This window comes from Drosophila yakuba, chromosome X (genome assembly GCF_016746365.2).
Source record: "Drosophila yakuba strain Tai18E2 chromosome X, Prin_Dyak_Tai18E2_2.1, whole genome shotgun sequence".
Classification (NCBI taxonomy): Eukaryota; Metazoa; Arthropoda; class Insecta; order Diptera; family Drosophilidae; genus Drosophila; species Drosophila yakuba.
In genome coordinates, this window is record NC_052526.2 from 19,344,909 (window position 1) to 19,359,017 (window position 14,109).

General features: G+C 39.5%; 1 protein-coding gene across 4 annotated transcripts in view; it reads right to left on the reverse strand.

Moving 5' to 3' along the window:
• Positions 1-14,109, reverse strand: part of LOC6525999 (mannosyl-oligosaccharide alpha-1,2-mannosidase IA) — a 58,692-nt gene that overhangs the window by 32,366 nt on the left and 12,217 nt on the right. Inside the window, exon 1 of one of the 4 annotated variants that reach the window (XM_015191094.3) lies at positions 535-2,419. The exons of the other annotated variants lie outside the window; for them this stretch is intronic. Coding sequence (XP_015046580.1) covers positions 535-1,224 — 690 coding nt within the window. The 5' untranslated portion in view covers positions 1,225-2,419. Of the gene's footprint in view, positions 1-534; positions 2,420-14,109 lie in introns of those variants that run through there. 4 annotated transcript variants of the gene reach the window in all.

The following is a 14,109-nucleotide window of genomic DNA, read 5'->3' on the forward strand; positions in this document are numbered from 1 at the left end:
TGTTATTCTTGTTATTGCGAAAATTACACAGTAAAGGGCAAATGAGAATTGAACCCAAACTACCGTGATTTATGACACTGAACGTTATGGTAAATAAAATAAAATTCAATAGCTGAAAATATTTATTCCAGTACTTAAACAAAATTGAAGACAAAGGTTTTACACACACACAAACGATACAAAATTATAACTATAAAGGTAGAGTTTTTGCAACGATTGCATGATAAGATCTAATCATATGTACAATTATAACTCCATAACATCAATATTCAAACCTCATGTGATATTACAATAAAAAATAAAGAAATATATTCAATTTGAATTAGGTTACTTCACTGGTTGAAATATATTCAACTTGAATTACTTTACTTCACTGGTTAAAAAACCGAAAGTGTGTCAATATATTTCAAATTAAATCAATGAGAATTCTACAAAAGATGCCTTAATGCAAATTTAAGTAATTTCGATAATTGTCTACATTTCTAATTCAACCGCCGGCTCTTTCCAGCGAACGTATTTTCGCCCAGTGTATACCTGTTTAACGTGGGCGCGTCGCTCGAACTGAATGCCCCCTGGATTGTGATCTGCGATGCCCATTGTAATATCTGCACTGCTGGTATTTGCGGGGCTATGCGGCGCACTGCTCCCTTGGCTGCTTTCTGAGCTTTTAGCTGAACTTGTGGTAGTAGTGGCTGCTGCTAGCGGCGCTGCTGCTGGCAATGAAATCGAGTCCACATTTCCCTCCATTAAAGCCTCCGCCGCCTGAAGAATTCGCGGACCCGTGCTGCTTGAACCAATGGTACTGCTTGCGGGCGCACTGCTTGGACCGCTGTCATTGCTCAAACCGATTTCGATGACAATCTTATTCGGTTGCTGCTGCTGTTGCTGCTGCAACTGCTGTTGTTGTTGCTGCTGCTGCTGAAGCTGGCGCTGCAGATTCTTTGGATGCGTCGCCGCCTGAATATAGTTGAGATCGCTGCGGGAGAGATGATGCTGCTGCAGCGTGGAGTACTGCTGCTCGACGAGAGCCGCCCGCGTTTGGGCCGCCTGGTGACCGCCATTGGCGGCCGCCGAATCGCTGGCCACCTTCTCGCGCAGCTTGACGATGTTCGATATGTTGATGCTGTTCGTCAGCGTGATGCCCGTGATGCAGACCAGGATAATGGTCAGTACGACGCCGCAAATGACCAGGGTGGGCATGCGAAAGCATTTCCGGCTGCACATGGTCACCTTGCTGGAGGGGATTACGGCCAGAAACGCATGCAGGCGATCGAAGTCAATTGCCCAGATAGTTAAGAATAGTGTAGGCCTCCAAGCAATTGGTTTTTAATCATTTGTTGTGATTTAGACTTTGTTTTCTTTCAAATTATTTAAGAAATGTATTATAACGTTATGATTAGTAATTTCTTTGTGTACTTATATCCATCAGAGTTTGTTTACTGTCTTTTTGTTATTGTCTTACACTTAATATGTATTATGTATTTGAATTCTTTTTTTTTTTTTTGTTTAACTGGCAAGTTTTCGTATGGTTTACTTTTATTGTGTTTAGCAATTAGGTGAACTTTGTCAAATATTTAAAAGCGATTTCTTCTAATTACTGCTTGTGTCCAACTCACGAGATTTTCAACAAATATTTGTGTTTTGGTTTTGGGCTGTTGCCAACTCGCGAGAGCGCCACACGAATTTTGGTTACGTGTTTTCTTTACTTTATTTTCATTGGTCTTTGTTTAATTTAGCGATCGTCGCGCCTTTCGGTGCGCATTTCGAACTGCTCGCTTCAGCAGCTGAAATGCGAATGCAGTGCTGCGGTGCAGTCCCTCTCTTTGGCACTGTCCCTCTCCCTCTCTCGCTCTCTATCTCTTGCTCTCTGACTGTTTGGCTCTCTGAACTGCTTGCCCGTTCACCTGGAGAGCGTAAAGCAGTTTTAGCTAACGCCGTCGCAGCTGCGCAGCTGACGCAAGCAGTTTTTCATTTTCATACGCAATTGTTTTTTTATTTAGTTATTTTCTTTTATCACCAACTTTTGTTTTATTTTATGTGAATTATAATAACTGTATCTTGATATTTCCGTTTTTGCTTGTACTTTTTTAATAATTGTGTTGTCTTGTGCTTTCGTTGTATTTACTGTAAATTTGTTGTTTAATTTGCTTTGTATATTTATTGGCAATGTATTTTTCATTAGTTCGAAAACGTTATCTATTGTTTGGCATATTAAGTAGCTTTTTGTTTATTTTGAACATTGTAAACAACTGTTTATTTAATTATATATATTGTTTTTATCCACTTAAGGTACATTTTTTTTTTCACCTCAATGCAGTTTTTTTTCACTAAAACGCTTTTGGCGATATCAACTTTGTATTTATTTATATGAACCTTTGAAATTGGGTTTGTGATTTATTTTATTGCAATCGGTTTTTATTCGCATGTTGTTTTATTTTTTGCACTGGCTTGCTGTTTACTTTTCCAAAAATACACAAATGCACAACGAAAAAAAAAGTGTAGCTCGTTAACATTTTAATGTTCATATGCAAGTTGCAGTTGCTGTTTGTGTTGTTGTTGCCTTTGAGGTGTGGCGAAAAAAGCAATAAAATCAATTATTTTCGTCCAGTGATCGCAGCAAATTGAATTTACAACAGCATTCGGTCGTGTGACACACCTTAAGCGTTTTGAATTTTATTGGTAATAAAAGCATTTAAATTGCGAATTTCCTTTAGATACATTTACATTAAACATATTGAGTTGCACATGTTAATTGCATTCGCAACTACATCCTCAGTGATCTATCGATTTTATTAACTCATAATTAGCAGTTGGCAGGCAAAATGTTAATGAAATGCTCGCCACTCCTTTCACTTTTTTTTTCCTTTCACCACCGTTCCGTTTCTACATATTTCCTGAGCTATTCAACCTTGACAATATCTTGTCTCTCACTTTCTAGGCATCCAGGTGGGTCGTAATGCCAATGTAATACCCTGCCATTCCCAAAGGGCTTTAGAGACAAAGGGTAATTTGACAGAAGTGCGCACCTTTTCCTTAACTCACATACTCTATTAGCGAAATGAGCATATTAAATACAAGGCGAGAAAAATACGAAAATAGCCAAGAAACGAATCTTGTGTATTTTACAAAAATATTTTTTTATAATATTTAGTATTTATAAATATTTTATAGTATTTTACTTCTAAACAATCAGAGTGTATTTACTTTCGTCTCATATATTTTTCTGCTGGTCTCGTTGCTTTTCTGGCTTTGTGTGGTATTTCTTTCTTATTTTTTTTTTTTTTGGACGAGGATTTAAGCATTCATTTCATGGGATCTGCACACGCGTCTTGTGTTCAGTGGGGAAAAGGGGGACACTTTGCGGATTTAATTGAGCCGACACGCACGCACACACCCACACACGCACACACACACTCACACACTCACACAGAGACACGTACAAGAAGAGCATACATGAAAACTTGGAAGAAATTTCATTTAATTGCATATTAACGCCTGTTGCCTAGACGAATTTATTTCGCTTCTCCTCGTCTTCGTCTAAGGCTGCTTAATTCTTTTTCTTTTGTTTCGTCTAACAACGGAATAGCAGCTCCTCAGTGCTTTTTTCCCTATTTATTTCAATTAATGAAGCTGCGTCTTTTGGCGCTTAATTAATCCCAAACAAAAGGGCTCTCAACACACTTTTTCTCGCAGTCGAAAAAGAGCGGGACACTGTTGGCATTTTCGGGCATTAATGGATTACATTTTCAATTAACATGTTGAGGCATTTCAATTAGTTGTAATTCGTGACAAATCGCTCTACGTGTGATTAGGCAAGGGCAACATTGGATTTTCTAAGCCGCAGAGACGCAAGTGAATTAAATAGATAGTGGGTATAAATTGATATGCGTTTGGGCACAACGTAAAATTTATGCATAGAAAGCGTAATTTTTGAGAAAATACCCAACCCCACCATAAAGATATATGTCGGCCATTTCTGCGTGGTAAATTGCATAATAACAAGATCCATTACAAATGAAAAAAAAACAACCCACTAAAAGGCGAAGAAGAACCAAGAAACCAGGCAGCTGCATCTGAAGATATATATGTATAAGAACTGAACGATGTGCAGCAATCTTTGGCATTTCATCTTAATTATTTTCAACAGCTTTTCATAAAATTGCGGCTCAAGGCGAACGGCAAACAGATTGCATTACAACAAGTTGCACAGCAACGTTTAAAATCGGAAAGAGCGGAAAATTGAGGGGTGAAAACTTTATTAAATTTACGCAAGTAAATTGCAATTTATTCCCAGCTCCATTTTGTGCCCGGTTTTACACTATCAACACCACCTTCTTCCCTGTGCAAGGAGGCATTTTAAATTGGATAAGACAGCCAACGTTGCGTATGCGTAATGGCCGAAAGGCGGCAAAAAATATAGTTGGTACACTTGCGTATACTTGTGCGTATACTGCGTATACTTGCTTTTTTACTAAGAACGAGATAGTTTACTTTTTTATTCAAATTAGTTATTATACAGTTAGAATAGTCGAAAGGCGTTAAAAAAAAAATTGGTGCAACGTTGTGTATACTTGATTTACTTGCTTTCTGACTAAAACATGTAATTAAGATCACATTGTGTATAGCTACATTCTGCCTAGATTGCAACTTAAATTTGCAGCTTTAAATCCCCTAAATTCAAATTAATATTCAGCGTGACTTGTTTCAGTCGAAAATATTTCACTATTAAATTATAGCCACCAAAATCGTACTTTGAGCTTGGTCAGCAGCATCATATTTCGTGTTTCGTTTGCCATTTGGCCACCAAAACATTTTTCCTGCCTGAGAACGCATTATTTTGTCATTTGCATTCGCTTTGCTCTAATTTCCATCTCTTTTTTTTGTGTTTTTCGTTCATTTTTGGGGGGAGAGGGTTTCGTTTTTCCATTGCTTTTCCTCCTGCTGGTGCTACTAGTGCTCCTGCTTCTGTTTTGTCGCTTTGTTTCCGTGCATTTTTGCCCCGCAGGCTGGGCAGATGTTTTCCTTTGGCTGCATTCAAATCCCAAATCCAATCCCAAGGCTCCTCCTCCTCGCTGCTGCTGCTGCTGCTGCTACCAGTGTGTCCTTGGAACGACCAAGTCGAAGTTGCGGAGCCTCGCTTGGTTCCTTTTTCGGCCTGTCAAATTCCGCACAAATCGAGTTAACTTCTCGGTACCGACTGGAAAAAAAAGCCCCCCAAAAAAAAAAAAAAGGAAAAGGAAAAAACCCGAATGGAAAATACAAATTCTCATTCTGCATTCTGTATTCTGCAATCCCGTGACCCGTAACATGTAACCCACCTTATCCCCCCTGATCCCCACTGAGTTGGGCCGCCTTCGGCTAAATCAACAAACAAACTGCGACATCATCTGCATCCGCGTGTCCTTGCAGCCTGTCTCTAATTAGTGGAACTATTTGCCCAGCACTGTTGCCCCCTTTGAACCCTTTTAACCCTTTTCGTCGCCTTACTTTGGCCATAATTATGCGCCCGAGATTGAAGGGTATATCCTTCAAGATTTTGATACTTTTTATTTCCCTCTGTATGTAGTGCCATTATGAACATATCAATGGTTCTTTTCATGGCATTAGTGGTTCTAATTGCATAGAATTTAAAAAATGCATACATTTTCAATAGAATTACTTTGAGAAATAAGGCACACATCGGAATTATATTTTCCAATCAAGTTCGTGACAGTCTTCGACTGCTTCTTCGACTTTATGTGCTTAAAATTTATTTGCTTTGAGCCATTGACTTGCAACCACTTTGAATGTTGAACATTCACTTGAAATGCGGATCGTGACGTTGGCAGGACAAACGAAAGGACTCCATCGTCTGGTCAACGCCTTGCTGCGTACCTTGCTGGCTGTTTTTTTATTTGCCAGCCAGAGGAGAGGGCTGTATGGGGCGTATACGTAATGTGCCCTGCTGGGCCACGAATGTCCATCGTCGTTTTACTGCGTGTGCAGGCAGTGCGACTTTCGAAGCCAAACAAAAGGACAAGGACGGACAGGCAATGAGCAGTAAGCAGCCCGTCTATTGCAGGCACTTTGAATTATTAAAACTGCACCACAAGGATAACAATAACAAGAGCAGTTGCAGCAGTGAGGACCAGAATCTAAACTGAACGAAACGAAACCAAACCAAACCAAACCAAACCAAACCCACTATCCAACAGCCAATGTGTGCGAGTGTCCTTTGTGTCGTGTTTTGTGCATTTGACAACGCAAAACGAGAGAGACACCCAAATGGAAAATGCGAAAATGTACACATCACATTTTAATTTTTGCTTGAACTTTGCATTTTCAAAAAAACGATAAATGCATTGAGCCCAATTAACAAATAATATAATTTCTTTTAGAAATAAGCCGTGCACTGATTTAATTCCAAACAATTAATGATCTTTGTTTTGTATCGGCATATAATTAAAAACAATTTGAAGTGTAGCCTTTGTTCTAGAATAAAAATTCACACTACCATTGAAAAGCATGGAAAGCATGAAAAACTTTTGAGAGAAATCGATGCCAGATTTAATTAGTCAGTGCCAACTGTTGACAGCCGAGGGAGGAGACAGCCGAAGGATCGGCAGATGCAGAATGCGATTCCCAAGTCCTTTCGCAGAGGGGGGGGGGGGGGGGGGGCTGGGGGGAAGGGGGTTAGCAATAAAGGGAGATGGCAGCTTGCCAGGACATGTTTAGTGCCCCGTTTTGCCCTCCATAAAGAGGAGCCTTCAGCAGGATCCCCGTAACAAGCCCCACCTGCTCCACAGTCCTTTTTTGTTCAGGTGCTGTGCTGCGTCAGGAGGTTTGACATATATGTATGTTTGTGTCCTGACGAAGAAATAATTTAGCATACTTTTATGTGCCTCCCCATGTTCCTATTTCTCGCACGTGCCCGTGTGTGAGAGCTTGCATTGACTTGCATACGGAAAATTTGGGATACCAATACCTTCATGTATTTTCATATTTCAAAAATGTATACTGCCAGGTATATAAACATTTTATATTAATAGGTATCTATATGTATACTAAAGATACTTTTTTCATGTATATTTGCATCTTTTATAGCCGATCACATAACTCTTTTGATCACTCCACTCTGTTGCACTTGCTGTTTGGTAATTTGTATGGATTGTATGCTTTTCCACAGCAACCTTTTCGCCTAATTGCTTTTTCGACTGTCCATTTCGATTTCGCCACCCTCGGCCTTTAAAATTGCACTTTCTCCAACAAGAGAGAACAAAAATAGAGAGGAGGAGGAATTCAAACCACAAGGAAAGAAAAACCACATTCCGCTTCAATTGTTGGCTGACAAAATGGATTGTCTGTGTTGGCCACATCTGACTTTGGCAGAAGCCATCTAGGACCCGTTGAGATAAACCTCTATAACGATGCCAGAGCGCAAAATAATGGCAGTTTAGCCACTCATAAATATCTATGTATGAATCCTTTTCCCTACGAATGCATTATCATTCTTTCAAACTCACACGAGTATAGCATAATATACCAGGTAGTTAAAGTACACTATTCTTATTTAATGTAGTTAGAGCAACAAACAGATACAGCTATTAGGTTGAACACATCTGTGTGTAAAGCTGCTGGCCAGGGATAGAGTTTGCCCCACAGAAAAGAGGCATCAATTCAGTTGGCTGGCGACAAGAAGACAGTTTTCCCCGAAAACGAAACGAAATAAAACTAGACTTTGCAATTAAATTGCAACACGAGCGTGGCAAAAGGGGGGAGGCAAAACTTTGGCGGCAAAAAGTCAGCAAATGATTTTTACAATTTGCCTTCAAATGCAGTTATAGGAACAACAAGCAGGCACAAATAAAATGCATGGCAAGGCAGAAAAAGTTTGTCAGGAATAAAAAAAAAAGATAGAGAAAAAAAGGCGAACACAAAAATACATAAAATCCACCGCAAAAGTACAGGTAGAAAAAAAAGGGTATAAAAGGTACCTCCTCCTTTTTTGCATGACCAATAAATTGTATGTTGTTTTTTGTTTGTTGGTTTTTTCTCGCATTGTTGTTGTTGTGTTCGTGTTCGCTTCGTTTTTATCCAACAGGCGGCGCCACAAGAATTATGGCTGGACACAAGAAAAGGCGTGGAAAGCCCAACGAATTATTAATCAACTGAGGGAAATAGAAGGAGGCACAAAGAAGTTCCGGCAGTGGAAAGCGGCAGCAGAAAAACATAAAATGTGGCGCAGCAATAAGAAAAACTTGGGTAAAAGCATTTAAAACAGCACCGATTCATCTTTCTGCTTTGAATCCCACTTATTATTCACAAGAGCTCATGATTTTGATTTACATTATTTATCTGATTTGATTCTATCACCAATCACTTGTATTATTTATTTCAATTGGAAGCGAAGTAATAATTGTGTTCTACATGCAGTTTAGTAATATGCAGACAAATAGAAAACAAATTGACATAACACATCACATTTTTTATTTGTCCTTATGTACATATGCTGTTCATATATATAAGTGTATATATGAGTGTGAAATCTTAATGGTTACCGAACCTGAGTGAGTGAATTATCCTATTAAAATAAACGTTTGCGCATTGTTGATTTATATTTATAATAACAGCACAAAGCCACGCTATACTTAATATATAAATATTGTTATTTGAATATTTTCCTTCGTTCACATTCCTAAAACAACGACAAGTAATAAATGTAAATTTGTTCCGTCATCAAATCAGTCGTGTCAAAGTGACTGAATGAATAAATAAATGGGTAGGTGGACTGCCTGGCTGTCAATGGAAAATGCGAGGAAAATGCGGGGAAAAATGTAGGACAATTGTTAGGGCAGGTCAACGGCAGTCTTATTCCATCGCAATGGAATAAGAGAGCTTATGATTCATTGACAGCAGAGACAGCAGAGTGAGGGTGGGAATTCTTCAAATTCCTCGTTATCTCTGCCTCAAAGTTTGTGGCACCCTGCCTGCCTTTGCCCCACCTCCCCCTTTCCCCTTTTTATCCTACACACATATGCCAGCATCAAGTGGATTGTCTGGGTCTCAGCTCAGCTATCCTCTCCACATTTTCTCCATGTTTTTTTTGTTTTTTTTTTTGTATTTTTATTTTTGCAGTAACCCCCGTTTTTCTCCATTTACAACGCTCTTGCCGCTCGTATCACCGCTTAAGTGCACTCGAGTTGGCTGTAAACAAACTCACTTCTTGGCCCAAAGGAGGCGTGGTTGGTGGGCTAAGAACATGATATGCCCTTTGTCTAGCCCCAAATGCAATGCCTAAATATGCATTTTCCTTGGGAAAGGGGCATTGAATGCCTTCCTTTTACAGCGAAAACCAATTATCTTTGCTTCCCAGCAAACGCCCTCTAGCGGAAAATTTGTATATTACTCTGCAGGGCAGGAAATTTCACATGAAATTGGTGAAAAGTCAGTGGAGATCAAAAGTATTTGCGAAGAGCTCTGTTTAAATAACATCCTGATCTTTATGCTAAGTGGGTAACCGTAGTTCGTAGTCAGTGTAAAAGTATCAAAGAATCAAAGTTCTTAGGAAAGGCCGTGATGTTAATTGGACTTCTTTCATTACGTGGACAAAAGCAAACAGCTAAAACCGCATTAAAGGGCTTTTACCGTGAACAGTGTCGGCCGCTATTTTAGCCAACATATTGCACCATCTTTTTCGCTGTCTTTAGCCAAGTTATTACGTTGCTCAAGTGAAAAATGACGCATTATGCGTTACTTTCAATGCGTGAAAGCCGCTTGTGTGTGTCAGTATGTTTGTGAGCAGTGCATGTAGGTGTCTGGTGTGTGTGTGTGTGTGTGTGTGTAAGTGTGAAAGTGTGAGAGTGAGTGTAAATGGGAGTGTGTGTAGTCAAATGTAACCCCTTGTGGCCACACACACACACTCACACACATAAAAACAAAAAGCAAAAACCCATGCAGAGTTTGGCTAGGACCGAGATTTTTATGTGAAACATTTCAACGTGTTTTTATTTTTGTACATTTTGTATAGCTATCTCTGTTGCCCAGAAACCCCTTCTCTTTCCCTTCCTTTGCTTTCCATTTTTTTCTTCTTTTTTTTTTTTGCATTTACTGCTGCTGCGAAATTTTCGCGCGTGTGAAGAATTTTTCTTGCCTGCTGCGCGAGTTTTTGGATTTAGTTTTAGCTCTTATTTATATGTATATTTTTTCATTCTAGACCCTGCTGAGCTAGTCCCTATTTCCCTCGATATATAATACTTATTTCTTCCTGCTGTTTTCCTTATTATTACCCTAGGGGCAGAAAGTTGTTGTACACGTTTCCAGTGTCACAGAATTTTAAATGGCATTTCGCTTGATTAAAATTCATAATTTCTAGAAAGTGTTCCTGGGCGAGGTTATTTAAGTGCATAGCACAGAACGATAATATCTGTACCAAATATTATGGTTCAATATTTAACACTACCCCTAAGGTAGATTTTTGTATTCTCAATTGCCATTTTAAATCCATCCATCAAAACGATTTAAACATTGCCATTTTAAATCCTTCCACATCCAAACGATTTAAACATTGCCATTTTATATCCTTCCATCCAAACGATTTTAACATTTTTTACTGTGGAATTCAGCAAATTAATTATAAACCAGAAATCGCAGGCTGATAATGATATTATTACGACCCAGTAAACGATTTTTTATTGTTCTGTCTATAATTCCCCGTATTATCCTTTAAAGAATTTTCTTTTCGTTTTTCGATTTCACAAATAAAAAACGAGTAACCGAAAAAAAAAATGAAGCTATGGTGTCATCAACACATTGCACTTCCGTTTCCGCTTCGCCAGCGCTGGCCACAATTAATGGCCAAGCAAACAATAAGTTCGCCTTCGTCCTCTTTGGGCCACTGCAACCACTACAACTGCAACAACAACATCAGCAGGAGCAACTTTATTTATGAGTGTGTAAGTGCAGTAGTCGCTCGCTAATTAATAAATAGTTCTTATGACTTTAATTGAAGTTTACAACGTTCATTTCATAATGGGAATTCAAAAATTTGTTTTAAAAATGGTTTTATAACTTGGTGCGATGGTAAGTATTCTTTTGAGCTAATACAAAACTGATCTTTAGAAATAAAGTATAGATTGAATTATGCCACAGATGTCACAATGGTTTCGCAAACACTGAAAGAATAAAGGCGTTCAGTTCAAAGCTAAACAATGGATTCTCTTGGCCAGCTTATAAGCTATTATTTTGATTAAATTATTTCGCCTTAAAAATTAGCGAACGACCACTGTCCAAATATCGGTGGGCTGTAACGTAGCCAACGGATGCTGCAGCTGCATCTGCAGTCACCTGCAGCAGGTGTAGCCTTGAACACAAAACACGAATGTCCAAACAGCGCACGCACACCGACGCACACAAAACACGCACACACATGCGAATAAGCGAATACGCGGGTTGTCGTAGGCCCGTCGATGCCGACAAACAAATGGCAGAGAACGTAAATAGTCCGTGGCGATACGGTGGCGTATACGTGATACGTATTGCGCATACGACGCGTGGCGCGTCCAAAAAAGGAGTTGACGCTTCCAGCGCAGGCGAGACATTAAACGCACCGCAACCGAACGGCACCACAAGAAGCCCAAGTCCACAGGGCAGCGTAAAAGCAGCAAGAGCAGCAGCAGCAGCAGCAACAGCAGCAGCAGCAGAAGCAGCAGCAGCGGTGGCGGTGGCTAAAATATATCAGCTGCAGAGCAGCCAGACAGTATGGCTTATGGCACCCCCTCGGCCCCTCGGTCCCGCGGTCACCCAGACACACTCCTTCATCCCGTAATTCCCACAGAAACCCGAAGCCCGAACGACCAGCCGAATGCGAATCGGTTGAGTTCGGCTTGCTTCGAGTGAGGAGACGAGCAGAAATCGAAAAGTCGAGGGCTGTCGAAGGAAACAGGGGAGATATTAAACCTGAAGAATGCGGGGTACTCTACTCCATAGTAAAGAAAATATTATTATTAAGACAAGGAACTAGAGATAAGTGGTATGTTTTTAAATGGTTAATTGTTAAGTAGAGCAACAATAAATTGATATTAAAAAATATTGAAATATATACAAGGTATATAATACCGTTGAAAAATTATCTATCGTATTTTTCTGCAACTAGTAATTAGTTGTATATACCCCATAGAAATCTTATATATATATCCTTTGACTGAGCAAAAATTACTAAAACATCAAAGGACTTTTGCAGAACACACTTCTTCAATCAAACGACCAATCCCGTTTATCAATACATTTTGGCGCCAAAAAACCGTGCGTAAGCTCGGAAAGCTTTTCGAATGCGAAAAAGCTTTCGCCGAGCTTAGTAACAACCGCAGCGGAACGAAATGGAAATGAAAAGAAGCCGAAGCAAAAACATTTCGCTCCCTTTGAGTTCAGTCGACATCGTTGGATGATGGGGAAAGGTTCTGCGGAACCGAAATGGGCATTGCATTATTGCTAGCCACTAAGAAATGCTGGGAAATCGAAAAGGTCAGCCTGGGTTCATTCTTAATTCGAACTTTCAGAATATTTTGCTAAACTTACTCTCAAAGATCTGCACTTATGAAAAGCTTAAGCAAGTTGTAGTTTTTATAAGTTTGCTCGTCTTTGGAAGAGTTGAAAAACCTGTCGCTTTATTGCCTTGCGTAAACTTGTGATTCGTGGGACAATTTGATTTATTTTCACAGTTGAACTACCTTATAAGTGGCGTCTAATTATTACGGCACACGTGCAATTAACTGAAAGTGGATTGGATTACTCATTAGGTGGGAAAACTGCAAGTTTATGCAACAATAGCTTAAATCGATGCTGCCATTAACTATTTATTTCATAACTGAAAGCAGGAGGAATTTATTCTTTAATTTTGACATGACTCACTTTAGCACTCATCTCTACAAAGTAATTTGAAATGCTATATTTTTTTGGCTATTTTTAAAGAGACTGCGAGAGCCACATGTTTTGAAATTACCCACAGAATTTTCGTTATGAAAGCACAAAGATCACAATACCAATTTGAAAGTGTCTTTGGCAGCAATGTAAAGTTAAATAAATAAACTTAAATAAATAAAGTTAAAAGAATTCGTAAAAGATCTTTGTACGAATATTTTATTTTATACGTACGAATATTTATGATTTCATTTTGAAATGCCCCAGAGAATAGATAAAATCATGGGCGGCTTCCTCAATAATTTGTGGTACACAGTAATGTAAGTTATTGCCCTGCAATTGATTCTCTAACATCTTGTGGTTCCACATAGTCTCCGCTGCCATCAACGCCAACGAACGGTTAAGCGCGACATCGACACTTCTGCGCTGCGCCGCGGCCGACGCCTGCTGCGCCGCTGCCGACGACTTCACTTGATTGCTAGGGACTTAGGGAAACATTTTGTACGCTAGATTTAGTTTCAAATGATAAATTGCAATAAACGGTCGCTTGCGATCTTCAAAATCAAATCGATAACTGTAATTATTAACTGGCGCCCGAACAGGGACCAGCGAATAAACGCGAACGAAAGACAAAATTCTAAGTCGCGGAGCAAAATCAAAATTTTGCTAAAAAATATTCGTTGGTTAAATTGTGCCGAAGAAACTCCCGCGAGTTATTAACAAACAAAATTCACGGTCGGCTATAAAATAAAATTGTTTGAGAAAAAAACAGATTTTCCGGAAGAGGAAAATACTTATCGGCATAGCATTGCCCATTGGTGGATCACAGTTTCTGTCAGGCCAGCCCGCAGAAAACCTTCTTTGGAGTGCTGACGTGGATTCCCCAGTAGCCCAGGCAAAAAGGACAACATTCACCCAGCCAGGAGGAGTGACCGCAACAATTCTATGTTAAATAAATGCAAAACGAAGAACAGCAATTTCATCGAAAAGGAGAAGGAAAAGTAGAAGTAGAACGCCGAGAATAACGGAACTACAGAAGAGCAACACGGATAACAGTTAACAGTGCAACCCAAAACGTAACGGCAGAGGTAAAGACGACGAACGGCAGAGAACGGCTGCGTGAACCAAAGTGCAGACAAGAAGGAAAAAAAAAAGAACAACAACAGCACAGCCGTAGCAGCAGCAGCAGCCCGCCAAAAAGAACAGGAATAAGAA